Raw genomic sequence first — 26,910 nt, forward strand, 5'->3', positions numbered from 1 at the left:
TCTTCAAGGTGCTAACCACCCCCAGGATTGGTTACCCCCCCCTCCTGCCCCAAGCGAGATGGCAGAGCCAGGTCTTCACCCCTTTCCAGAAGGCCAGGAGAGAGGGGGCCTGCCTCACCTCTGGGGAAAGAGTGTTCCACAGCGTGGGGGCCATGGCAGAGAAGTCTCTCCTCCTGGGCCCCGCCAATCAACAGTCTTTCATGGACAGGGTCCATAACATGCCCTCCCTGCCTGACTGGGTGGGATGGGTCAATGTGATGGGGGTGAGATGGTCCCTCAGGAAACCTGGACCCATGCCAGCAGTCTTAGATTGGCACAATTGTAAAGGCCATTTTGCCAAATACAGGTAGGTTAGCAAGTTGACACCTGGGTTGGGTAAATCTATTAATTTTGGCTTCTCCCCATTTCTCATTTCTGCAGATGTGTCTACTTTAGTTTGTCAACTGGAGTTTTTTTTTTTTAAAAAATGAACAAGCTAAAAATTGTATATATATTTGGTACCCATTTTTATCAATGTGTTTGTGTTTGCAATTTGGCTTTACACAAACATTTGTAACAAAAAAATGTTCCCACTATAATTTATTTTTGTACATTATTTTTGTGTAACGACGCATGGTCTTACAAACTTGTTTTGTCTTACAAATCACATTCCCCTTAGAGCTTGCATTTGGGTTTAAGAAATCTGAACAGATTTCTCTCTTTCACCAGGCTTTTAATGATGAGATGTTTTTTTGTGTTTATTTTATTGCTATTTTTCATTTTTAGCTGTAACTTTTTATAGTGGGATTTTGTATTTAAATTGGGTTAGCTACCTAGGTGCTTCCTAAAGCAGAACAGCGCAGGAGAAGTTGAAACTGTTAAAAATGAAACAAATAATATTGGTGAACTGTTTTACAAAATGCAGAAAACTGCATGTTTCGAATTACAACTTTTGCTTTGTGTATTACTTCAAAAATGCAAATTAAGTTTGTATTCCAGTATGAATTATATTGGAATGCCATATAACTCTTACTTACAAGGGAACAGTGGCTAAACCCAGACCTGTATATTCCTCTGATGACCACTGAGTTTGCAATTATGTCCCTGTCTGCATTCATCTGTTTAGATTTTTCACTTTCCATGTAAACTTTGTGGTTGTATAGACTTAAAAGATGTCACCATTATCCTAGTGACTATCATTTAATGTCTTTAGAAAAGGAGAGGGGGAAAAAAATGACTGCAGTTCTATTCCATACAGCCATGAGATCTGCAATGAATCTCTGCTGGAAAGAATTACCATTATATTTTGCTGCTGTGGCTGCTAATGCTTTATTTTATTTTTTAAAAAATCTATGCTTTATAAAAGAGGAAAAAGACATTAAGTCTTTTGCTGGCTTTCCTGTGTACAAAATGTCAAGATGGGGGCCACAAGCATGTGATTGAAGCCCCACCCATTTGTGTGTGTCACAATGCACTTAAAAAGGGGGTAGGGCTTTGATCTCATGGTTGTGGCTGCCATCTTGACTTTTATGACCCCCCTGATCCTTTCTATTCAAGTCCTCCTTTGTGTGCTTGCCTCCGAAATATATGACCAGTTGGATTGGGATCCTTCTTTTCAGATACAGTTGACTGTTAAATATGCATGAAAGCAAATATTGAGATTATGTATTGATATTCTATCCCCAGATTATATACAGATCTATTAGGGCTGCATGCAGCTTCTTCAAAAGCTGCCCCTGTGTGTCTGCACCAACAGTGGTCTGGGTGTGTGTGCGTGTGCTGTTTGTGCACATGGACATGGAGGTTTCAAAGCAGCTATGCAAACCTCGTTAAACCACATGGCTGCTTTAAGTCTTCCAAAAGAGAGGATTCCTTCCCACTTATTTCCATTGCAAGAGCAGCTCTTTGGCATGCTTTGCACAGCCTACACATTCCCACTGCATTTGAAATACCATGTTCTATGCCTCACACATGCAACAAGCAAAGTTTTCGGCCTAATCCAGCCCAAGAAAAGCACTCAAGCAAATGATTTTGAATTCTAGGCATAACATTTACCTGGGTTAGGAAAAATGACTAAAGACATCATCAACAATAGATACATTTATTTGCAAAGAGACACAATGAACATAAAAGGAGGGGTCTCTTAATATAAACAACACCTTCCAGGGACCTATAAGATAACCATACAGAGCAGATTTGAATCTGGGATTCTCCAGTTCTGGCCAGACACATGAACTACTCAAGAATTGACATCCAGCATTGGCTATGATGAGGGGAAACCCATTGTATTATGTCAAGAAAGGGAAGCCCTCTGGCAGAACTCATTGGGGACGTTCATTGCATAGAATGTGCCACAAAGAATCTCTCCCTCTCTATTGCTTATTTAAGAGAGGAGAGGTTAGAATGCTTCCTGCTGCAAAATAAAACCCTTCTAGCTCAAGAGATTCCAAAATTAAAGGAATCTTAATCTTAAAGGAGAGGAAGTAGCTTTATTGGATGTTATCTGACCCATTGATCTGCAAGATAGGACCCAACATTGCCTTTGAGAAGCCCATGGATGAGTCCCATGTCCCATATATTGAAGTAGGATTTTATAGGTTAATTGTATAAGGTATATTTGACTCCAAACCAGTGTTTCCCAACCTTGGCAACTTTAAGATGTGTGGACTTCAACTCCCAGAGTTCCCCAGCCAGCATGGTTTGGGAAGGGAAGGGATCAGTTAGAATCGATGAAAAGAAAAATATACAACTCTGTGCTACTTCTCCTCAGAAATCACTGCTTGGTCAGTTTCTCCTTCCACATGCTGAATGGCATCTGACCACACAGGTGGAATAAAACCAGTCGACTTCGAGCGACCAGATTTCAATGATGATACTTTTCTGGAATGTTTGGCTGTAGAAATAAGATAAGCATCCAGTAAGAAAGTTGTGCTAGCATTAGTGAAAGATGAGCAAAAGAAAACTATACCAGCATTTAAACATCTCTGTTCAGTAAGGAACATTTCCTGGGTTTCTGTCTCCCCACCCCAACAAGCAATACCTTGGGCCATTCGGATAAGAAACAAAGGCAGCATCAGTGGCCATCAAATATATTCCCATTTTTAAGTGAATTCAGATGAGAATGAGTGTTCCAACTTACCAGTAAGGGACCTGTTCAGCTTGAATTTGGGATCAGTTCCACCATCTGATGAATATGAATCATCTTCCTACAATGAACAAGTGATTCAGTGAATAATTTAATTATTTAGAAATAATTGCAGCCAAGAGAACTTGAACTGGCTATTGGGAAGTAGAAGTGAAGGCACCTTGGAGATTTGTAGCTCATGAACTAGAGTACAAGGATCACTGTATGTTCCTAATCTCCAATCTTATAGATCTTTTTTATAGGAGTTGAAAAACTACCCCAAACCCCAGCCCCAGCCCCAATATTTTAGCCAAGAACATTGAAATCTCATATATTCTGGCAATCCTTTGAAAATTCTGACATTATTAGTTTTCACATTTTTAAAACTATTTTAAATTTGTTTTAGAAGATGGTTGGTATTCTTTTGGCTGGAACTGAGGATACCCAAGGACATTGACCAAAGATAACTTTGGATAGGATGCTTGCTTCCAGGAAAGGAGGGTGGTATTGATTAACTTTGTGGTACCTTCTGACCTTAAATGTCAACAGTGTTCTAAAGATTGCTGTTAATCTGATTGTATAACTGTAATTCTCTATATATTTACTTCCCATGGTTTGCAGTACTGCCAGTTGAAGGAGGACCTCAAAGTATGCAGATCCTATGTGCCATCCAGTCAGTGTCAACTCTTAGTGACCATATAGATGGATCTTCTCTGGGATGATCTCTCCCCAATCTGGACGCTTAGAGCTTCCAATAGTTCGCTCATTGCCACTGTAGTCCAGCCCATGCACCTTGCTGCTTATAATCCTCCCTTCTTCTCTTTCCTTCCAATTTTTCCAGCATTATTGACTTCTCAAGGGAGTTGAGCCTTTGCATAAAGCATCCAAAATGTGGTAATTTGAGCCAGGTTATTTGTGCCTCAACTTAGGCTGGGGCAGGGGCTAAGAATGTTTATAGATGTGTTTGTTTTAGTAATACAAAAAAAAAGTCCAATCTACCTTGGTCATAACTACCCAATCTAATCTGGAAAACAGCACCTCTGACAACCATACAGAAAACAGAAACTTGGCCCATCCATGGGGAGGTACTGTTTGGCTTTGGACCAAGTTGTCAAAGACAGGCTTGTAGGTAGACAAATTCATGCTAATGAATACTTTGTCCTTTTGATAAAGCACTAATCTGCATTGGTCAAGAACTCCTGTTGGCACGTTGAATGCTTTAAGATGCCCGTAGCATTTCCCAAGCTGAGAGCTGTTGTCTGATAGATGTACAGTCTGGCAACTAGGCTTCTCAGAGCCAGGCCACCAATTAACTTTCCATACCTCCCAGTCGTTTTCCATATTGCTTTGTTCCTTTTTGCTTGCAAGAAAGGAGCCTGTGCGCCTTCTCTTGGTTTGATTCTCTATCTCTTCAAGAGCAAAGACAATGAATGGGTTTTATCATTAGACAGAAGTTGAATGACTCTTGAGAAGGGGAGCCAAAGGGATACTGCAGCAAAAAACACACTGGGACAAATTGTTCCAGAGCAGCAAACATCTCCTTCCTCTCCAGGTATTAATATTTCATACCTTTTCTTCTGGGCATGATGAAAAGGTCAGCAAGGGCACTGAAAGGCTGCGGTTTGGTTTGGTTTTGAGAACACTCCAAATGTGACATTTATGTTGCAATGTGCTTTCTTTACTGAACTGTTCTTTTTCCTCTGACACTGAATTGCGTGCAAAGAACCATCTTCTTAACTCGGTTTTTTGGACTCAGAACCAAACCAGAATCTAAAAGACGAGTACTAGCCTCTTAAACTTCTTTATTATTATTGCGTTCAAGTCAGTGTGGATTCCTGGTGACTGCCTGGACAAGTCCCTGCAGGTTTCTTGGCAAGGTTTTGGAACTGCCTTCTTCTTCCTAGGATTGAGAGACAGTGACTGGCCCAAGGTCACCCAGCTGGCTTCATGTCTAAGGCGGGACTAGAATTCAGATATGTGGCTCCTAAAAGACAGAAGGTCAATAACTGGAGCTCTTGTGTCATCGTCATCATCATCATCATGTCTATTGTTTTAATTTAGTAGTATTGGTAAAGGTGTTAATATTAGAATTATTTGGAGAGAGTTATTCTGTTGTTTTCATGCACAGTGGGCAGTAAAGTGACCCAAGTTAAACCACAAGCTTGGGAGAGGCAGGTATTTACTTTTTTTTCCTCCTCTGTCATCAAGTGCTATTAAGCTCACTGAGGAAATGAAGACGCATATAAATGCCTCTTTGTCTCTCGCTCGCTCGCTCTCTCTGTCACACACACACACACACACACACACACAGACATGCTAGAGAGAGAAACCAGGACTAATAGCAGCTTTGGGAAGATGCATTAGCAAGGATAAGACTAATAGCTTTCTCCATTTCTACATGTTGCTGATCCTTTCCAAATTAGAGGGCCACATTCATGAAAACCTGTGGTTAATCAGATGAAGCAATAAAAGCATCCAGGTTTTTTTTTCCTTGCATCCTTGTTAGAAGAGAAGGAGCCAGGCATGAACTAGAAGCTCACAACTGACATGACAAGCCAGCTGTATCTCAACTTCTCTACTTACCATAAAGACAGAAGTTTTACCCCCAAGTAATTTATCTTTATAACGATTTTTATAGAATTGGCTTAGATTCACTGGGTATGTGATATGATAAAAGAGGCAGAGGAGTTATTTTGCTGTCTAGTCTTCCTGGTGGGCAAAGTGGGATCATTTTAAATTCAGGGTCATCTTCTCTTTGAGTAAGCGTGTAATGTCACACCAAAATCTGCCTTCCATTTCTGAAAAGTGTTCTTATCCTGCAACAGGGGATTCCATTTTCCTACCACCTTTCCCAAAGTGCTTTATATTTTCTTTCTGAATTGCTGGGTCATGATCTGAGGCTGATTTTATTGTTGCAAGGTGGCAGAAGATGGTGGCAATGTTCCCCCCCCCCCCCATTATATGTCTGTCTCTCCCACTGTGCAGTCAGCCACATTACCTTGTTTTCTGATTCTGAAAAAACAGCATGGAAAGAATTCTGCTGCCACCAAATTGAAGCCAGGAGCCTGTGGACTACTAGAGAATGGATTGCCCATTGAAAAACAGGACACTCTTACCCCTCCCTTGGGCAAACTGTAAATAAATAAGTATCAGAATGTCACATTCTACCTATGAAAATTGCATCAATATTCTCTTCTGAATTACTTATGGGTTATTCTACCCCTGGACTTTGAAGAAGCTGGATAAAAAAAGTATTGACACTTTTGAACTTTGGGGTCGGAGAAGACTCCTGAGAATACTATGGACAGCCTGCCTGCCTGCCTGCCTGCCTTCCTTTCTTTTTTTCTTTCTTGATAAATTCTTGTTCAATTTGCTCTGTTTCTCTATTTTTTCCTTTTATTAACATGTATCATACTCAAACACACACACACACCCTAAGTAACAATACAAGGGAGACTTTAATATTAAATAAGCAGCTTAAGATTGAAACCTCTAGTACAAAACAAATATTTTGATGTGAGTTGTACTGGTTGTTTCTCAATGGTATACTCAACTTCAGATGAAAAAGTCAAATAATTTCATGCTTGTAATACTGACACCCTAAATTGTACTTAACGTATTTTCTCTTTCTTTTCCCTCTTTTCAATATTCTAAGCTATCTAAATAATTGAATGTTAATCATTTTCAGTCGTATTATACAAATGTCAATGTATTGAAACAACGCAACGTGTTAAGATTTATAACAACATCATAAAAAGGATGGATGGATGGATGGATGGAAGGAAGGAAGGAAGGAAGGAAGGAAGGAAGGAAGGAAGGAAGGAGAACCAATAGATCATCGAATAAATCAACCCAGTTTTCTCACTTGAAGCACAAATGACCTGGCTCAAATTATCCTACTTTGGACACATTATGTGAAGACTCAGCTTTCTGGAGAAGGCTCTGATGCACGGAAAGGTGGAAGGAAAGAGAAAGGGATGATCAGCAGCAAGATAGATGGATGTAGTATTGGAGGAGCATGTCGGGACAGATCATCATGGAGAAAATCTATCTATGTGATTGCTAAGAGTCGACACTGACTTGATGACACAAAATCAATCAGTCTACTCCAAAATTGACGGTGCATGGGGAATTTTGGCATTATGCAAAATAGGTGGGCAAATCCCTCTTTTGAAAGTTTCAGTTTGGAAGCAGAAAAAAGAAACTTTCTAACAGTACCTCCAATAGGACTGAAAGTGGCAGTAGCATCACAACTTAAACAGACAGACAAAAAGTAACAATCCCAAGTGATAGTTAAAGTTTATACTGTTAAATTTCATTATTATAAATTGCATATTTACTTCCCCTTTTAGATTTAGATACAAGTTTTATCCAAGAATGGTGTGCCCTGTTCTAACACTTATTTTGTTCTGTTTCTTCATGCCATATTTGTATGCTTGACTTCATTGTACTTTTTTTTTCCTTTTTTAAACTGGTCACTGACCAAAATCAATAAAATCTAATTTAATCTAATATTTCCTTGGAAGTTAGTAGAAGTTTGGAAACCTGAAAAGGGTGCAGACCAAGAAAGAGAAAACTGTTCAATGAAGGATTGGATGGTCACCCAAAACCCCCTCAGCCACCTTGTACGTAAATTAAAGGGAGCAATCAGTAAAGAGCTTATTGAAATGTTCTCATTTAAAAAATAAAAAGCAGTGTCTTTTATTATGACATTGCATGAAAATGGTGAAAACCAGTACAGAAGGAAGTATTTGCCATAGCAGTAATCTCAACTTTAGTTCCAACATACGCAAAAAGAAGATAATGTAGAGATGATGCAAACCAGAATCAAATTCTAGAACTGGCATTACAAGCCAGTTAACAAGTGTTCAGTTAGTAGATATTAAGAAAGAGGTCTTCCAGATATAACAAAGAGTTTTGGCCACACTTTACATCAGTGTTTCTCAATCTTGTCAACTTTAAGACATGTAGACTTCAATTCCCAGAATTCCCCACCCAGCCTTCGTTCTGGGGAATTCTGGGAGTTGAAATCCACACATCTTAAAGTTGACAAGGTTGAGGAACACTGCTTTACATGGACATTCCTAGCAATAGCCCCATTTGTGATTTTATTTCCCAGGGAAAGCCCATCTCAGAGTTTAGCTCATGAGACATCAGGACATTTGGCCAATCCATGTATGTGTTTCATTAAACTTTCATTTACTCTAAATTAGCTCTGTTGTACTGAAGTTATGTGGAATGCTTGAGATTAGCTGAATTTGGATAATCAGAATTTCCACTGAATAAGACGCGAACAACACTTTTGTCTCTCCTTTCCTCCCTGTCATAAAAGGGAAATGCTCCAAGTTTTCCATTTTGTTTGAAGCCGAGAAAAATTATGATCAGATTCGGACAGGCTAGGATATTAAAACATGGCCTGAAGTTGAATCCTCATATGTTGGAAAGCTAGTAATTAGATTTCCTTGACTCAGATGGAATTGAAAACTATAGTTAATAAAAGATCATTGCAGCTTGAGTGAAGGGCAGCCCTGGGCACATAAAATACTTCCTCATCATTCAAGACAATAGAGGGATTAGCCAAGCTCTAATTTTATTGTCGACTTACTATTTAAGTATTTACTATTTTCAGCCCCTGATTTCGCTCTCTCCCACCTTAAGTGCCCTATGCCCTTCCTACCTAGAAGGTTAACTGATAAATTCACATTTAACATATCTCTCTAATTTTTCAAATTATGTTTTTCCCTCCCACCCCCCTTTTTTCTCTGGTAAACATAATTATATTGGCTCCATCTTGTGGTCAAATGAAGGATAGATGTTTGAAATGAAATTGGGCCCAGAACTGCCTTTCCCAGCTTAGGTCCTTTCCATACTAGCAAGTCACAGCATCTGTTGAAATGATATAACTTTTATTACAGCATGGTAGGGATTAGATGATTCTAGAAGACACTGATGCTGCTGGGGCTTATGGGTGTCAACACCAGCACCTCTAGAGTACACCAGATTGAGAAGGTTCATGTTCATTTTTGTGTCTCCTATGTCAGTGTAATTTTTTTTCTCCATTATTTTTATTGGTTAAAGTCAATGGTTCAATCAGTCTGCAGGGAAATGTAAAATACTGAAATATTTATTGAGTCTACCTTTAGCACAAGGAAGGAAAAAGTATCGATCCATCTTATTTTAATTCATAACTGGGCTCCAACTGCCTTTTGAAATTCAAATGTGTGGCTGGAGAATGGAATTGAGTGGACAATTCCTTAACATTTCTATAGGGAGAGGAGAAATTCTCCAGAAATATTTCACCTCTTCCCTTAGTGCAGATAGGAGCCCCACAGTGGAAGTGGGTCCCACGTCATGGGAGAAATTCCCACTTGAGGTCTTCCCTTGGAAGATAATGGAGGTATCAGAGCCAGGGAGGCTAGAAATCACTGGAGAGATTATCATGCAATGAAAGCAGAGCATTTGTGTGCCTTCCTTGGCTTCCTTATCATAAATAAGGGCAAGAGGACCACAGTCCACCCAAGAGAAGGTCACTAAAAATCTCTTCTCAATTGGGACAGTCCATAAAGCAAATTCTGAAACTGAATGAAAACTCAAGTCAGGAAGGTTGGAATGTTTAGCCCAGAGTAAATGCTGAGTTATCTCATTGTAATCTGAATCTGACTCCATGACCTCACAGCTGTTGTACCTCCTTCCTGAGATAGTCGAAGTCACTTCTGTTCATGCAGATTTGCAAACTTTTGTGCCTGAGGATCATGATCTCTTTGACTTGTTCCGCTGGTTCCGTTTCCCAAGGAAGTGTGTATCGATTATATGCCGACACCTGGTCATGGCAATGTAAACAAACAAATAAATATTCTTTCTTTCCTTTTTTCTTTTCTTTCTCCCAATGGAACTAACCTATCTACTGACTGTAACTTGCTTGCAAAATCTTCATGAATATTAGAGCTGCTTTCAGCTAATCTGATGGTTCCCATCCTGAGATCCAATGAATACTAATAGTCCATGAGGACATTGTAAGTGGTCCCTAGTGCAAGCATTTTTATTGAGAATAATACAGAATAGCCCATTTGTGCAAATTTTTAGCATTCTTGCGTGGAATCTTGTGAGATTTGAGGCCAAGAATGCCAGCATCTCACCATTTTAGGCAGGAACACCAACACTCATCAGGTCTCATAGGATTTCAGCTGTTTAAAATAATCCATAAAACCTTTGCACGTATTTAATTAAGGGGCCCTACAAAGGCCATGTAAGAAGTTCCTACTGCTGTGGTGCTTATACATGGAGTCCTTGGTTAACGATGGCAATGGGGACTGGAATTTCCACCACTAATCGACATGGTCGTAAAACACGTCATGTGACTGCACCACTTAGCAATGACAGTTCTGGCAGTGAAGGTCGGCAGTGAAGGTCACAAATGGCAATCACATGACTGCAGGATGCTGTGACATCATAATTGCAAGTTTGTCACCCAGCGCCTGGATTGCAATCATGTGACAGTGGGGATGCTGTGACAGCTGGAACTTCAATGACTGGTTGTAAGTCTCGCTCATTCAGTACTGTCATAAATTCAAACAATCACTGAATGAGTGGTTGTTAAGCAAGGACCACCTGTATGGGCAGCACTGTCAATCTCTTGCTTAGGTGAAAGTCCGCCAAAGCCTTCATGGATCTTTACCCTTCCTGCATAACATTATCATTGGGGAAAGATCTCACCATTCTCCTTGTTTTGTACAGGTTCTTTTCCAATATCTTCTGGATATCATCCACCTCTTCTTGACTGAGACTCTCTGTGTCATCAGTTATGGTGGCAGAATTGTCACTGTTGCTAGAAAGGGGAAAGATAGAGAAATTACAGGAAAAGGGTAACATTCATTTATAAGTAAATGGACCACCAAGTTTCAGAAAACTGAATTCCAAAACAGCATCAAAGCTTGAAGCACTCTATATTTATTAAAGCAGATGGAACCTAATTGTAGGTTCAGGTGAGGGACTAGACTCTGGGGAATGCAAGACTCAATCCACCTTCAATCACAGAAATTCACTGGGTGACTTTGGGGCAGCCAGTCTCTCAGACCAACCTATATCTCAAGGTTCTTTTGAGGATAAATGAAGAGAGAGCCCCAAGTAAATGAGGCACACAAACACATACACTTGAGTGTATGTGTTTGTGTGCACCCAAGTTTGTAAGGAAGATGAAGAGACAACTTCGTTAAGTCAACTGAAGAAAGGAAGCACTTACAGCAGTGCCTTACGGGGTGGTCTCCATGAGAGCTGACCTGCTTCAGCTAACTCCACAGCACGCTTCCTCTCCAGTTTCTCATACAGGAGTACAATGCTTGACTTGGGCTGCACATATTCCCGGAGCAAAAATTTCTGCATGTATTTGCTGTTGAAATATTCTAATCTGTCCAGGAAAGGAGGAGAAGAAACAAAACAGAGGGAGAAAGACTTTCATGTCACTCATTCAGGAAGAGCAATGCTCTTGGTGAGCACAGGCTACTTTAGTACAACTCTGGGAAATCATGTGGCCTCCTTGGCTTTTGAGTAGCCTGTTGTGGCTATGACCAGGACAAGGAAGTAACCGGACCAGGAGAAAAGCTTTAGTTTAATTTAAACTTGAATTAATAAAGACTGCTTAACATGATCACTCCCCATACATTTAATAATATTCTGTCGCATTACAAATTGCAAATTTGGCAGCAACTTATGCAAGGATCCTTTGGCCCCTACCATGAAAACCTAAGTGCATTGATTGTACATCTCTGCCTTAGCATGAAATGCATGTTGGGTTGATGGAGGCAAACCAACATCAGCTATAGCACTCTTATCACCCACCTCCCACAATTAGATCTGCTCAGAAGCACCACCAATGAAAATTCTCAAGCTTCCTGAAAATAGAACTAACTAAAGGATGCTGCAGGGACTCTATGGTTGCCAAAATACTTTTAGGAGTCCAGAAGCAGAGAACGTTCTGTGCACACAAATTAAATATAAGAGTCCTTCTCATCGGAAAGCCTTCTGATGTCATGAACTTCAATTCCTATCATTCCCTTCCCTGATTCTTTCTTTGACAGGACCACTGTGAGTTATGCAAGTATTTTATACATTGAATAGTGTCTCTCTGTGCTCCCAAACAGTGTATTCCTGCCTGGTTGGGGAAGGAAGGGAGGAAAGGGAAAGGGAAAGGGAGAGAAAGAAAGGAAAGGAAAGGAAAGGAAAGGAAAGGAAAGGAAAGGAAAGGAAAGGAAAGGAAAGGAAAGGAAAGGAAAGGAAAGGAAAGGAAAGGAAAGGAAGAAAAGGGGCAGTTGCTTCTTACTATTGTGAAAGAATAATCTGCTTTGTAACACAAGGATGAATAAAGCTAAGTCATCCCTCACGGGAACTTTATATACAGTCAGAAAATCAAATGTGCAAGTTGTGTTTTTTTTCCCCTTTACACATGTAGACTTGTATTTTTAACAAATCCTTACTTGTCTTTCCAATAATACTGTCCCCAGTGTCCTGATATATCTTCAATGCCAGCCAACAAATGATCCAGGAACTGAACAGAGAGGAAAGAAAGAAGGATTTTGATTTACGTGGTTGTATTGTTGTTGATGCATAAAGGATGAACTCCAGGCGATGGCATCTGAAGCCGCGAGACAAAAACAGAATCATGTTGGGTGGCAAAGATTTCATGTTGCTCTGTGTGTGTCTGTGTGAGTGAGTAAACCACAGTGAAAATCCTCCTGCATCTTTCTCATTCAGACTGATGAAAAAGAATTTCCTCTTGAAATTGATTTCAAAGAACAGAATTTTGTGGAAATTCTCAGAAGTGAAGTGGGATCTTCTTATCCTTATATGGTGATGAAGTGATGGTTATGAATGCCCTACCTTTCATTGGACTAACCTCTCTCCAATGGTCCACTGTCTACCTAGACCCCATGTTGGCACTGAATCCCAAGGAAGTACATCGGGAGTGATTTACTTCCACTGAACTCTTTCAATAGAGTTTTGCTATCTAGCAATCTGCAGCTACCCTGGTTCACCACAACTGCATTAAACCCTGAAGAACTGGCTTTCAAAGTTGGCTTTAGAATTTTATTTCCAAGGATAAGAGAATTTCAGGGACATCCTAACAAGTCGAGTGCAGTGATCTTGCACTTCTTTAGTGACAAAGTAGCCAAGGGTGTGTGTGAATCTCCTACCTTTCGTTGTGAAATCCTCTCTCCAGCTGCCTGCAGCCCCCAATAAATCCCAAGAAATGACCTCATGAGGCAACTTCACCTATGGGGTTAATTATTGTTATTGTTGCATAACCATAGTTATTCTTCAGACTGGAAAGTGTGGACAGCCAGGGAGGCTCCATAATGGTAGAAAGATGAGTCATGGAAAGCAGCAACATCAGCTGTAGCCCCTTCATCACCCACCTCCCTAGTAAGGTCAGTTCAGAAGCACCACCAAATGAAATTCTCAAGCTCCTTGAAAATAGAACAAACCAACTAAAGCCTCTTTTACAAGGTAAGAAACCTGCCATGCAATCATAAGGCAGATTCTGACATTACATTAGAGTAGTGTTCCCAAATGTGGCAAATTTTGTGGTGTGTGGAGAATTCCACAGCCAGTATGGCCATTGATGAGAATTCTGCAAATTGAAATCCACACACCTGGAAATTTGCCACATTTGGGAAGCACTGCATTAGAGTAAACCTGAAGTTAACCTGAGTTAAATTAAGATGATGTGGTTGTAAAGTGTTAATAACAATGGAGACCGGCTCCAGGTGTAATGGGTCCATTAAACAGGTCCATTCCCACTCTGAGGATCTCCAGCTACTGTTTTAAATTTCCCACAATTCCCAAGGCATTGGGGAATATTCTTGAGGCATTAGGGAATATTGAGATTGGTGGACAGCTCCCAGATTCAGTTGTCCATTTTTGAGAAGCTCAGGATCACTAGCTGATCTTTCTGTAGACCAGGTAAAAAACAGATTGTTTTTGAAATTTATTTTTAAAGGAAAAAAGAGAATTTCTTGCAAATGGAGCTTCTTGCATTATTTAATGTGACTCCTAGCCTGTGTGAATTTAAATTGCCTTCTGAGAAATTCTTATGTTCAAATGTGGTAACCTTGGACACAAGGTGGGGAAGAGGTGAGTATCCAATGTCTTGTCCTCCAAAGCTTCTCACTGCCTTTCGATTGTATGAGAAAGCATCAAGCGGAAACAACTTCCAAGGAGCTTTCTTACTAATGATGCCATGTCACTGCAAATTGGGGAATTCTGGTCTGAAGAAAGTGTTGGAAAATGTCTTCTTCCCTTGGAGAAATTGAGATAGTCATCTACTTCTCCACATGCAGATTTTGAAAGACCATTGATACTCAGCATGATTTTTTAAAACATACGGAACATTCAACAACAGCCATCCTCAAAACTTGAGGACAAATGTCCAGGTCTACCATTTCATTCTGTTTCTCCATCTCTTTCAGATTTAGAAACAACATTTTGAATAATTATAGACTACTTTCCAGTGTTCCTGCTGAGAGCTTACCCGGATATGAATTTGTTCTCCCACAGTGGGACCACTTTCTTGTTTCCGAGTGACATGTAGCAAGTCAACAAGGGGGCGGATGGTCATCCCCTGTAGCATAGGAGAAAACAGAAGGAGGAATGTATAGGTCTAATTCAAACATTGGTTCAATCATTAGATAAATTACAAGTATGCTGACTGGGCATAATGGAAAGGTACAAGTTATGGGGAAGGATGGAGCAGACTTGTATAGATTTTGAACTAGCACTGGGAACTGTATCAGGATGTAGCTGCTGTATCTTTCCCTAAACTGTAAGCATCACCTATTGTATTCTGACTCTATATATTCCCCATAGTGAAACAATCTCCCTATTCCATCTCACTTCTATTATTTTTAAGTTTCTTTTACTACAGTAGGAAAAAGGAGGAGGAGGAGGAGGAATGTTGATCTCAGCAAAGTGCTAATCTCTACTTTCCAGAAGTCATTTTTGACAAATAAAAATGGAGACTGACTTGAGCCAATGTTTTCTTTGGAAGAATGACCACCTGCACAGGAAAGAAGGCAAGATAAGCAGAGGTGTGTGTAACATCTTTTAGTTTGCCCTTTAGTTAGTAGGGATTTTTTGATAGCAACAAACTCCTGATGTTGCTGAATTACCATATCCAACAACCATATCATTGGTGATGTTGGTTAGAAGTAAATAGTTCGTAATATCTGGAAAGCCATCATTTCTGCCGCCGCCTCTACAGCAGCTTTCCCTGCTCTTGAGTGTCCTCCATGTATGTGGGCCTCAGTCCACACAATTCTCAGCAGCGGTCATACTGGCTCGGAAATTCCAGGAATTGATTTGTGCATCTGGAGAGCACCCAAGGTGGTTCAGGATGTTCTAACAAGATACTAGCTTAGAAAACTTGAGAATAGCTTCCGGAGTAGTAAATATTTGGGGGACAAAGTTAAACAGGGCAAGCAACATGCAGTTGAAGTCCTACCCTGCTCTCTTCAGGGTGCAAAAACTCTCCAGATAGTGTGATCTTTTAGCGAGCTTTAGAGTCCCAACTTTCTACTGTCAAAAATTTAATTTTACCACAAGGTGTCACTAGAAGTCAACAAACCCTCCCTCCCCCAATTTTGCAACTTCCTCCCTCCTATCAAAGCTTATACTTCTGTGTTGCTCCTCAACAAGAACATGGGCTTCTTCTGAAGGTGTGTTCTGGCCTCCCTCTTTCATCTCTCAGGAAAGAACTCGCCTGTCCTCTTCAGCCAGGATTTTTCCACGGGACTTAGTTTAGTAACAGTGGTTTTGTCCATTTCCATGAGTTTCAGTTACAGCATCTTTAATCTTTTATTATTAGCAGCCTTGAATGCCTGGTGGGCAAAACAGTGGAATACAAGTTGCAGAAATAAAATGAAAAAGATGTCATGCTAGAAAAACCACTCGCATTTGCCCCCAAGTTAATTTGTTACTAGATCACAATAAATGACTTACTTATGAAGGTGGGAATACAAAGGTATACATTTGAACAGGAAGAACAGAGAGCCACTAGACCAAACAGAGAGCCAGTCTGGTGTCGTGATTAAGGTACAAGGCTAGAAACCAGGAGACTGTGAGTTCTAGTCCCACCTTAGGTATGAAAGGTGGCTGGGTGACTTTAGGACAATCACTCTCTCTCAGCCCAACTCACTTCACAGGGTTGTTGTAGTAGAGAAAATAGGAGGAGGAGGAAGCATTAGGTAAGTTCCCCACCTTGAGTTATTTATAAAAATAATAAAGACAGGATAAAAGAAGAAGAAGAACAGCACGCTTCTGTCCAAATTAAAGGACATACACTGTGAAAGAGCCAGACCCTACTTTCCTAAGGATCTAGAAGAAAGGTCAAGAAATCTATCCCATATTTGGGGCGGAGGGGGTTGGAATATTTCCCAACCCACCTATTATTGAGGCCTATCACAGGGAAAACCTCAAAATTGCTGTTTAAGACAACCTTAGTGCTCACACTGCATTGGTCACAAAGCAGAGTTGAGCTGAAAAAAATGGGAGAACATTCTGGGTGCTGGCCTCCGCAGCAGCAGGTGGCATATCTGTTTACCATTGTTTATCATTTGGACCAGTTGGGAAAACATCAGCCCACCATGTCCCACCTACAAAAGAAGGAATCGGGTGGCTTTGCTCCTCCAAACACCTTTGAGACCTGCCAGCTATGAGGACCAAACTAAGGGAAAGGTTCTTTCAAGATGAGATGAGTGGTAGAGTAGCTGAGCCCATAGTTTTTATTTGGAAACAACCCCCAACCCCATGATTTCTCACTGCATCCTCCATGCCTTTCCCTCAGCCCCAAAACAGCACTGGGATGGCAATGATTCTATCCATTCACATCTGAATATAAGCCAGAGGTCTTCATCCTTTGAGGGCCAAAGTGCAACACTGAAATTTTGAGAACATGTCACGCCCACTCACCTAAAGTACCTTTCATAAGGACGTGGCAAGATACAGCGCATCCATATAAAGCATGGAGTAGTGATATTGCACTATTTGTTTACTTTTTACATTTTTTTCTGGGCAGGTAAGCCAGCTTCCACAGAAAGCCCTGGGCTGAACCCTGCCTCCATTAGTATTTTCTGAGAACACCATTGCAGTCTCTGTTGGATCAAGAAACATTATAGAGAATAAATAGAATGCCAAAGGTCAAAGCTTTGCTCTGCGGCTACCTAGTTTCCCATTTAGCTGTTTTTAATTAAAGCTGGTACTTGATGCAATTATCATTTGCTTACACATACATGCAAATCCAAAACACAGCTAGCAAAATCCCTTCTTCCGCTTGAAGCCTGATTGTAGATCAATATATTTTCACCAAATGTTATATAAAGCACATGAAATGGACATATTGCTGCATCTGTGAATAGTAGCCTGTGAAGCAATTCACTAATGGGAAGTAATTACCCAAGATGTTGCACAGTTCCAGTAACCATGCTTGGCTGTTTCACTTCCCCAAGCTACATATTTCACAACTATTACATTTTTTACTTTACCTTGGGGGTAACTATTGTGAAGTGATAAGGAGGTTTTACAAAGGGAGGACATCAGTCATCTTCTTGCAAATGCAGATGCTGATTGACTAGGAGCTGCCATTACAGGCTGTTGGTGTCAACTGAAGCTGCTAGCCAATCAGTAATTTCACATTTGTACAATGCTGGCTGAAATATCCCCTGCCTCCAATGTTGCTTCTCTCTTAATGGCTGGCTAGTAAAGATAGGTGTTTTGCTCCCCCCACTCAGATGTTCGCAAGATGCATGTTGTTCCAGTTTGGGAAAAAAAATCAATTCACTGGCCACTGATTCTCCGTGCATACATACTCAATTTGCATCTCTGAGAGATGATATATTATAGCCTTCTACAATACACTACCTTCCAAATATCTGGAGACTAACATATCTCAGAACTTCCAAATAATATGACTGCTGACCATTTTAGATCAGAATTCTGAGTGGTCATCTCAGCATAGCACTCAAAACAAACATCAGAGCAATTAGTTAAGGGCACGTTCCAGATCTGTGTGTGCTGAATTGCAAGAGAATCCTTCCCACCAAACCCAGAATTTGCTCAAATACCTGCACAAAGACAGTGAAGAGGATGACAGCTGTGGTTGCTGCAATGAAGAGCTTCTTCCTCTGGAAGTCAGGGAGCAAAAACACCAGGGAGAAACAGATGGCCCCTCTGAGGCCACCATATGCAATAATGAACTGGTCCTTGGGTGTTACAGTGTTGATGTGTAACCTGTTGATGATGAAGGTCAGGACCAAAACACCTAAAAGAGATGAAGCTGGGAGATCAATTTTAAAGAGCAAAGAAAGACCAAGGATCATCCACTAAGACCACCATCCTCCTATAAGAGGTGCCACCGTCTCAATTTGCATCAAGGGACTTGAAGTGTATTCAAAGGCTAGGACTACACAGGATGTTAGGCTGGGGTCAGTTTATAGTTCAGTATGATGGGCAAACCTAGCCCTTGCCTTAGCATGTTGTGTGAATCAGGCCATCATGTTACATGAGTAGATGTAATATGAGTACAGCGACTGATTTTTGTTGACCTGGGTTTAGGACTTAAGTGTGTTGTATGAGCCCAGCCAGAACCCAGCTTAATGGACATAAGGTCTCACATACTGAATATTCATGAATATTGGTGGACCAAACTAGCTGCTTTCAAGGAGGAGGAGGAGGAAAATGCTGTTTTTTAGCTTGTGATTTTACAGAGGCGTTATTTTTTCTGCTTCCCCACTTTCCAGAAAGGAGGAGGAGGAATAGGAGGTTGAGGAGGATAATTCTGTTTCTTATCCTGTGATTTAACAGAGGCATTATTTTTTCTGCTTCCCCGCTTTCCAGAACTAACTGTGTGATTGGTTGGAACTAGTTGGGTAAAGACCTAGAAAAAAAAAATCATAAAAATCCCCAAGAAGAGAAACTGAGGGAAAATGCAGGACAGTTTTATTTTTTTAAGTATTATCAGGATTTTAACTTTTTCCCCATTTTTCCCAGGTCTACCCCTCTTGATAAACTTCCAATCTCTCAATTGCTCCATAATTCTACCTTGTCAGCACTGGACCCCAGAAGCTTTATTTGGAACTCTACTCAAATTGCTGCCAAATTGTAGCTTCTAATGCCACAGGGGGTGGAAATTAAATCCATGGGGAGTATAGTATTCCATTGAATTAAGGAAACTTGATGTTAATTCAATTTAATCATAGCCTAAATCAATGCTTCCTCCTGGCACCACTGCCTTCTCTCTCCACTTCCTTGGCATGCCACTTCAAAGCAAAGATGGCTCCCACCCTGAAAAGTTGCACATCCTTGAAGTAGATCAATTGTCCTCCTCCGTACCCAGCGCTCTCCAAAGGAGACAGAAAACGAGCGTGAAGCAAATGTATGGCCAGCTCCACTCATGATTGTCCCCAATGGTGGAGACACCAAGGAAGATAAAGATGAGGGTGTCGCTCACACTGCTCCACATCTTCATGAAGTATTTGATAGTTGTGTGGGACTTGAGGGAGATGTTGGCTTCCACATAACGCTTCATGCCCAAGGCACAAGAAATGATTCTGAGGAGGGAAGGAAAAGCAATTTAGCACAGTCCTTTTCAATTCAATTTGTGCATAAGCGTTTTATTGGAACAAGATGGGGAAATGAAAAGTGGAAGCAAATAAAAATTCTCAACTTACAAAGAGAGTTAACTCTCAGCTCACAATAATGTGAAAAGACAAAACAAGTATGGAAGGCAATTGGGGCTTCTGAACCTTTTGTAACCGGGAAATCTTGTGCCGGTTCCCCATATTTTTCAACATTTAAGGGGCCAAAATCCTACAAGAAGCCAGCAATCTCAGTTATTATAAATAGCCCTTAAGTTAGAAGGATGTCATCAAGTGCAATCCCTGCAAGGAGGAAAATGCATCTCCCCACAAAAGAAGATCCAATAAAATCAAGCTCATCACCTCTCTAGATAATTGGTTCTACCACTCCTACAGCTAGGATGTTTCTTCTGACATTCCCTCAGAACCTGCCTCTCTTCATCTTAAATCTATTATTGCACGTCCTGCACTACACTCTAGAGCAGGATTTCTCAACCTTGGCAACGTTAAGATGTGTGGACTTCAACTCCCAGAATTCCCCAGCCAGCAGTCCACACATCTTAAAGCATGCTGGCAGGGGAATTCTGGGAGCTGAAGTCCACATATCTTAAATTTGTCAAGGTTGAGAAACACCACTCTAGAACCATAAAGAACAGGATTTGGCCTTCTTCTTCTGGCATCAAGTCCTTGGTGACGACTATTCTAGCCTTCCATTCATTCTTTTTTTTTCAGTTAAATATTTTATATTTAACTATTCACAGATGCCATTTGGCAAGTAAGGTCAGCAGGGGCTGTTAGGAAGACCACCAAAAGGAATGCAGTGCAAAATCTAAGCCAGTCTGAGAAAGAAGCCCTTAAAAAATCAGCAACTGAAGTCTCTTGCATGGGGAAGAAAATTTGGGAGGAAATGACGATTGACTCAAGATAATGTCCCTGCAATTTGAGGGACTGGTTGAGTTCAAAACAAAACTAAAGCACTGGAAACTGAAAGTAAGTTCTCACAGTCATGAGTTCTGTGTTTGTAGTCCTCAAATAGCAATATGATAATCAGAAGAACTGCATTTTATGTACAGTAATCCTTGTCTCTGCCTACAAAAAATAGAGCCTTTGTCCCTGAGCTATTTTTTCCCCAAAAAGCTTTACTGCTCAGACCTTAATGGCCACAGAGATTGCACTGAAACTTCCAATCTAGGATTCATTCTGGTCAATACTTAGCCACAGAAGCCATCAAACTTCCATTTACTTACGCCACAATGCCAGAGAGATGGAACATTTCTGCAGTGAGATAGGATAAGTAACTGTAGAGGAAGACGAAAAGAGGTTCAATCACCAAGGTATTTTGGGTAAAGCGAGTGGTGAAGGCTGCAGTCACAGCATATAGAAGGCCAACCAGGAGCCCACCAATGCCAACCAGAAAAAACTTCCCGATGCCCACAAACACATCTGCAGTTCTGACTGATGGTCTTTCACAGAAGGATCGGAACAGCTTGTAAAGCACCTAAAAAGAAGACAGAAATTACACTTTTTTTCCTAAGAGAAAAAAAAATGCCAGAATACATCTTCCAGTTTTCTCCAAAGTTTTATTCCTCTCAGAAAAAGGCTTCTGTTTCTCTACCTTATTTTTAGGGTGTCTGAAAAGGCCTTTTGAGTTTCTTCTGGCCCATTTTTTTGCATGTAGTTTATGGTTGCAAAGTGGTGGAAATATTGCCATTCTTTTTTGTTATACATCTCTAAATCTCTCAGGGAGACCAGAAAGGGATCCTGGGATCTAATGGAAGTATAAGAAGCCAGGGAGATAGTGGAGCATTGGAGACATTATATCCATGAACACATGGATCACATGGAACACATCCATGAATACCAACTAGCAGTGAGAAGACATGATGAAAACTCCTTAATCTCACAACACATGGACAGACTCAACCACAGTTTCAACTGGGAAACTGTGAGCATCCTAAACTAAGCCAAATCCAAAATGCTGGGGAATTCCTGGAAGCTTGGCACTCAGACAAATCAGCCAATAGACATAGAGATAAACCACATTTATACACCATTCAAACGAGACAATTTTTAAAAAGCTAAGAAAGAAACAAAAAGACCAGAACACATCCTCTCCAGCAACCAACACCCAGATAGGCAGGGATTAACATCAGACAAACAATCAAGCAGAGAACAATACCCTAACCAAGGAACTACCAAGGAGACAAACAGACAAGCAACCAAGCAGGAAACAATATCCTAATCAAGGAACTACCAAGGAGAAAGCCACACCCCCACCAACACTGGCAGGATAACCTACTGTATATAAACAGGGAGCAAACCCCACACTCACTGGTACTGATGATGCTACCTAGTCAGGTCATGAAACGTCTGCAAGCCAACAACCAGACTCAGAGAGCACCAAGGACTCCACAGTTCAGCACCGAGCTACAGAAATTCTCTTCTATTGGAATTATAGCATCATCTAAAGCTCTTTCTCTCTCATACGTATATACATATGTATACACACACGCACACATACATATACATACACACACACACCACAGCTAACTTGTAACTAAAATACATGCAACAAACTGCACAAACAGCTCTTGAGAAATTCACACAACCCTGTAACAATTTTGAAAGCAATTATTTTCCCTTCAACTGAATGACCACATGGCTGAAATATGATTCCTGATAGGCCTTTTCAGGGCTGGCTGTACCATCAAGCAGAAAGAGGAAGTAACCTTAGGTGGGATCTGCTGGCATTAGGACAGCATCAAGTTTAGAAGACTGCCCTAGCTGTGATTACATAGAGGGAATATCCAAATATGGACTGAATCCAGGGTGCAAAGGACAAAACTACTGTATCAGATCCACTGAGAAAACAATATCTGGGTTTGGCCAACATGCGTTGGCCCACATGCATTCAGGTAGATCACATTCGGAAGTTCCATCCCTGCACAGATGTGAAGAAGAGACAGGACAAATAAATATCCACTTCTTAATGGGCTGATTTAAAAAACAGGTTATCGTCTGATCAAGCCCTTGAAATAAATACTTCTGTGTGCACTGAACCTTAAGATTTCAATACTTACAACTGTCACAGCATCATTGAGGAGAGATTCTCCAAATACCAAAATATGAAGCTTTTCGTTGACATGGATCTCCTCAAAGACTGAGAGAACAGCAACTGGGTCAACAGCTGCAATCAAGCTACTGAATAAGAGATTATGAAGTAAGGAGATATCATCCAGCTGGAAGGCATCCACTTGACATATCCCATAAAGGGAGAATCCGATGCCAAAGACGTTCCAGATTGTTCCCACCACAGCATACAAGAGGATTGTTCCAATATTCTCAAAAAATGGGCGACTTGGCATGAAATAGCCTGCATCCAGGACAATGGGTGGCAGGAGATAGAGGAAGAAGATGTCACTATCCATGACTGGAGGTGACTGGTCATTTAAGCAAAAGATAATGCCTCCCATGATGAGGCCAACAAAGATCAATAGGCAGCTTTCAGGGACTACTGATGGTAGTTTTTCAAACAGATGGAAACCTGCCAAAGATGAGAGGAAATTCTTGAGAAATCCAAAACTCCAGACAACATAATTTAGCATCATTATCTGATAGTCACTTGACCCTGGGAATATGCTGCATCCCAACTATAGCATTGAGTTGAAGGCTAAAGGTAAAAGTAAAGGTTTCCCTTGACATTAAGTCCAGTCGTGTTCGACTCTAGGGGGCGGTGCTCATCTCCGTTTCAAAGCCAAAGAGCCGGCGTTTGTCCGTAGACACTTCCTCCGTGGTCATGTGGCCGGCATGACTACACAAAATGCCGTTACCTGCCCGCCAAAGCGGTACCTATTAATCTACTCATATTTGCATGTTTTCGAACTGCTAGGTTGGCAGGAGCTGGGACTAGCAACAGGAGCTCACCCCGTCACACGGATTCAAACCGCCGACCTTCCGATCGGCAAGCTCAGCAGCTCAGCGGTTTAACCCGCAGCGCCACCGCATCCTTAAGTTGAAGGCTAGGGAGTCCTAAATTCAAATTTTTCTCGAGTTGTGTGTGAATTCCTTCAGAGTACCTAATTGGAGAAAACTGCAGGAAATTGGTGTTAAAACACAGTGATCTTTCAAAAGCATTGGGAGTCTTTTCTAAGAAAAACCAAACTCACTACTGAATTTTATGATTTTAGGGTTGCTTAAGTGGGTAACAGTTTGAATGCTTAGATATCAAGGTTGCACAACTCTGCATTTTCGTATATTTGCAGCAATAGATGATGCAATCAGCTTAACAGGAGTTCTAGAAAAGATTTTTAACACAACTGACTGTTTTTGTTTCCAGCCAGCTTTTGAGAATCCACTGGCACAAATGTTACTAACTACAAAAAAAAAAGAGTAGCATACCACCGATGAATAGAGAACAATATTTATTTTATATCACTTGTATTATATTAGTACAGAATTTTGATGAAAGCAAAAAAGTTCCTGGATTTCGCCAGCACCCTTTGCAGCTGTAAAACAGCATAATATATTTGTGCAGAACTTTGTACCCAAACACATACATTCAAAAGAATGCAACACATTTCAGAGAATTCTTGCAAAGATATATATATTTATATACTTTCCTACATGTATATTTGTCAAATATGGGGGGGGTTTTGCGCACATTGACTACCAGAGCTTACTGTGTAGTAATGCTTTTCCAGGAACATAAATTGATACTCCAGAAGAGGCAGTATTAATTAAAATTTCTCACAAAAAGCCATACAACAGCTCTTTAAGGTACGCCAAAATTGTTCTTTTAGCCTTAGAAAATTAACTTTGTAAGCATCTTATTAATATACATAATGAATAATACCTAAATAAATAATGCAAGGGTTTCACCTTATGTCAGCATAAGTTATTGAAGTGCCAAAAGTGGTCCTTAACACATTGAACACTAAAACTATGATTAGAGTGATACAGAAATCATGTAAATGAATAAGTGAAATTAAATTTAGGAATCAAAAGGAAACTAATTTCCTTGCACTGAGAAAAAACTTGGGGGAAGAGAGAAAGATATGTATATCGTCTTTTAAGATGAAACCTTCTCTCCTTAAATTCCAGAACCATGAAAATCAACTTCCCAGTGCAAATCTCATCTCAGCCATTCACCAGTCTGCTCCCATTGGACTCTTTCCCTTCTCCTGTACATCCTCAGCCCCATTGTGGAACAACACCTGCCAACTTTGCAGGGGTATTAGAATTCCGTTCTTTGTGGAGCCCAGTGAGAAATGCACCACTTATTCCATTTAGAACCTGCCTTTCAGTTCTGAAGACCCTCTGAAGGTCTGCAGATATGATAGCAATGATGCATAGCATTGTTCATAAGATCTACAATTAAAACTCCATCAAAACCTTGAGTCCAGGGGAGAAGCAGTATTCAGTGTTACAGGATTCCTCGTAACAGAATACGTATTTAATTTAACATGCCTCATAATTCTTACCTCCACTGAGAAATCACATAAAGGTGTAAGGAGAGCTTATCAACCTCTATTCCATCTGGGCTCAACATGGCCCCCTGTAGCTGAGTTGAGATTACATTCCTAGCAGGAGCTGTAGTTCGAACAAACCTCCATCAGGTTAGGCAAGGCTAATCAAATCTCATTTCCAACATTGAATTCCAAGTCTCAGTTAACACCAAAAGCCTCTTTCTACTTCTTTTCCTTTGTGTCATGAGGTGTCTTACTCCTGACTTGAACCATATTACTATCATGAGTTTAATACATCATTGGTTGAGAAAGCACATCAGAAAACTATAGTTAAGAATGTGATTTTCAGCAATCCATGAATACTGCTAAGGAAATTTGGACTGCCCCCAACCTCTGTTTAGAAATCACTCTTCTAGCTTCAGATAACTTTCCCACCACCAGAGAAACATACCTATTTTGGCCAAGGAAGCCAACATGATCCACAATGTAATCTCAAAGGGAACCTGGACGTGTTGATAATCGAAGAAGTCTGCGATAGCTTTGGATTCATTTGTCCAATTTGTTTCCAAGTTCATTTCACCCAGAGACTCCAGCACTGAAATGTTCTGGGATGTGGCTGTTCTTGGCATTGAGAAGAAGAGAAAAGCCCCTAAAAGCCAGGATTTGGGAACAGCCATCTCACTTAGGAAGAATCTGATCTCCTTCTGCCTGTTGTCATTCTCTTTGTCCAAGGAAATTCAACACTGGCAGGCTTTCTACTCACACAGCATAGTCTTCTGAGTTGTTTCTGCTTGCTTGTTTCTCTCCAGGCTGTTCAAGTTAAATGTACCCTCTATTGTCCTCTGAATTACATAAATGGATATGCAGTGTTGGACAGGGGGAAGCAGTGAGTTCCCTCAAGGGCCAGAAACATGCAATTCTCAATTAAAACTGTATTTTGACTATGCATCCTATGGTTAATTGCACTGTGGTTATTAATTCAACTAGTCAGAATATCAGCCAGGATTGGCAGAACATCAATGCCCTAAAACATTGGCGGGGTTTATGTCACTGAGCCATAAATAAGCCAACTCCATTTTGGCTTTACATGTAACCCCAGTTGTCCAAAGCACCTCCAGGTTTTGTTTCTTTCTGAAGTATTTCTGGCTGGAGATTTCCAGTTTAGAAGCTGTGCTTATAGTCTGTAATGTGTACATCCCCGAGGTGGAGCAGAAATACCTTACGGGGTGAACAAATTCTCCTCAAAGTCCCACCCCACTTCCTCCAATCCAAGTTCCAACCATTCTAACTCTCCATTTCACGTTCAAACCCTTGTTTAGGAAACATCATGTGCTGGTCAGAATCAAGAGTTCTAGCCCTATCTGGAGGCAGATGGGAGCAGCTGGCATCGTTGGCACATCTGGGATGTCAAGAAAGACAGCAGTCTTTCCATCATCATTGTGTTTTTACTGGCAGGGATGAGGTGACTTTCTGTTTTGTGAACTAGAATTACACAACTTTCTTTCACTGTCCTGCATCTTGATTTCATTTTGGAAAGCCAGCCTTTTCTACTTTCTGATAGATAGGAAGATGGCCGGGGCTGACCTTGAACTCACTCACCCACGTTCTACTGCACCATCAGAACGTAACTGGGACATGCAAGCAAGCAGACCCAGACTTCCCACCCTCGGTCAGCCACCAGGTCTAGCTCACTTGCTTGCCATACCCAGGGGTTTGTTAG

The 26,910-nt window shown here is 40.8% G+C and overlaps 1 protein-coding gene across 1 annotated transcript; it reads right to left on the reverse strand.

Moving 5' to 3' along the window:
* Window positions 1–2,735: 2,735 nt before the first annotated feature.
* On the reverse strand, window positions 2,736–26,827 carry LOC134504514 (sodium/hydrogen exchanger 2-like). Its single transcript, XM_063313763.1, has 13 exons — window positions 26,790–26,827; window positions 25,642–25,811; window positions 22,806–23,269; window positions 20,973–21,223; window positions 19,481–19,698; window positions 18,214–18,410; window positions 14,628–14,717; window positions 12,574–12,644; window positions 11,343–11,507; window positions 10,817–10,928; window positions 9,789–9,923; window positions 3,119–3,185; window positions 2,736–2,872 (listed from the first exon to the last, which is right to left on the reverse strand). Exons 1-13 carry the CDS (start codon window positions 26,825–26,827, stop codon window positions 2,736–2,738), a joined length of 2,115 nt encoding a protein of 704 aa, XP_063169833.1.
* Window positions 26,828–26,910: the final 83 nt, after the last annotated feature.

This window comes from Candoia aspera, chromosome 12 (assembly GCF_035149785.1).
Source record: "Candoia aspera isolate rCanAsp1 chromosome 12, rCanAsp1.hap2, whole genome shotgun sequence".
In the NCBI taxonomy this organism is placed as follows: domain Eukaryota; kingdom Metazoa; phylum Chordata; class Lepidosauria; order Squamata; family Boidae; genus Candoia; species Candoia aspera.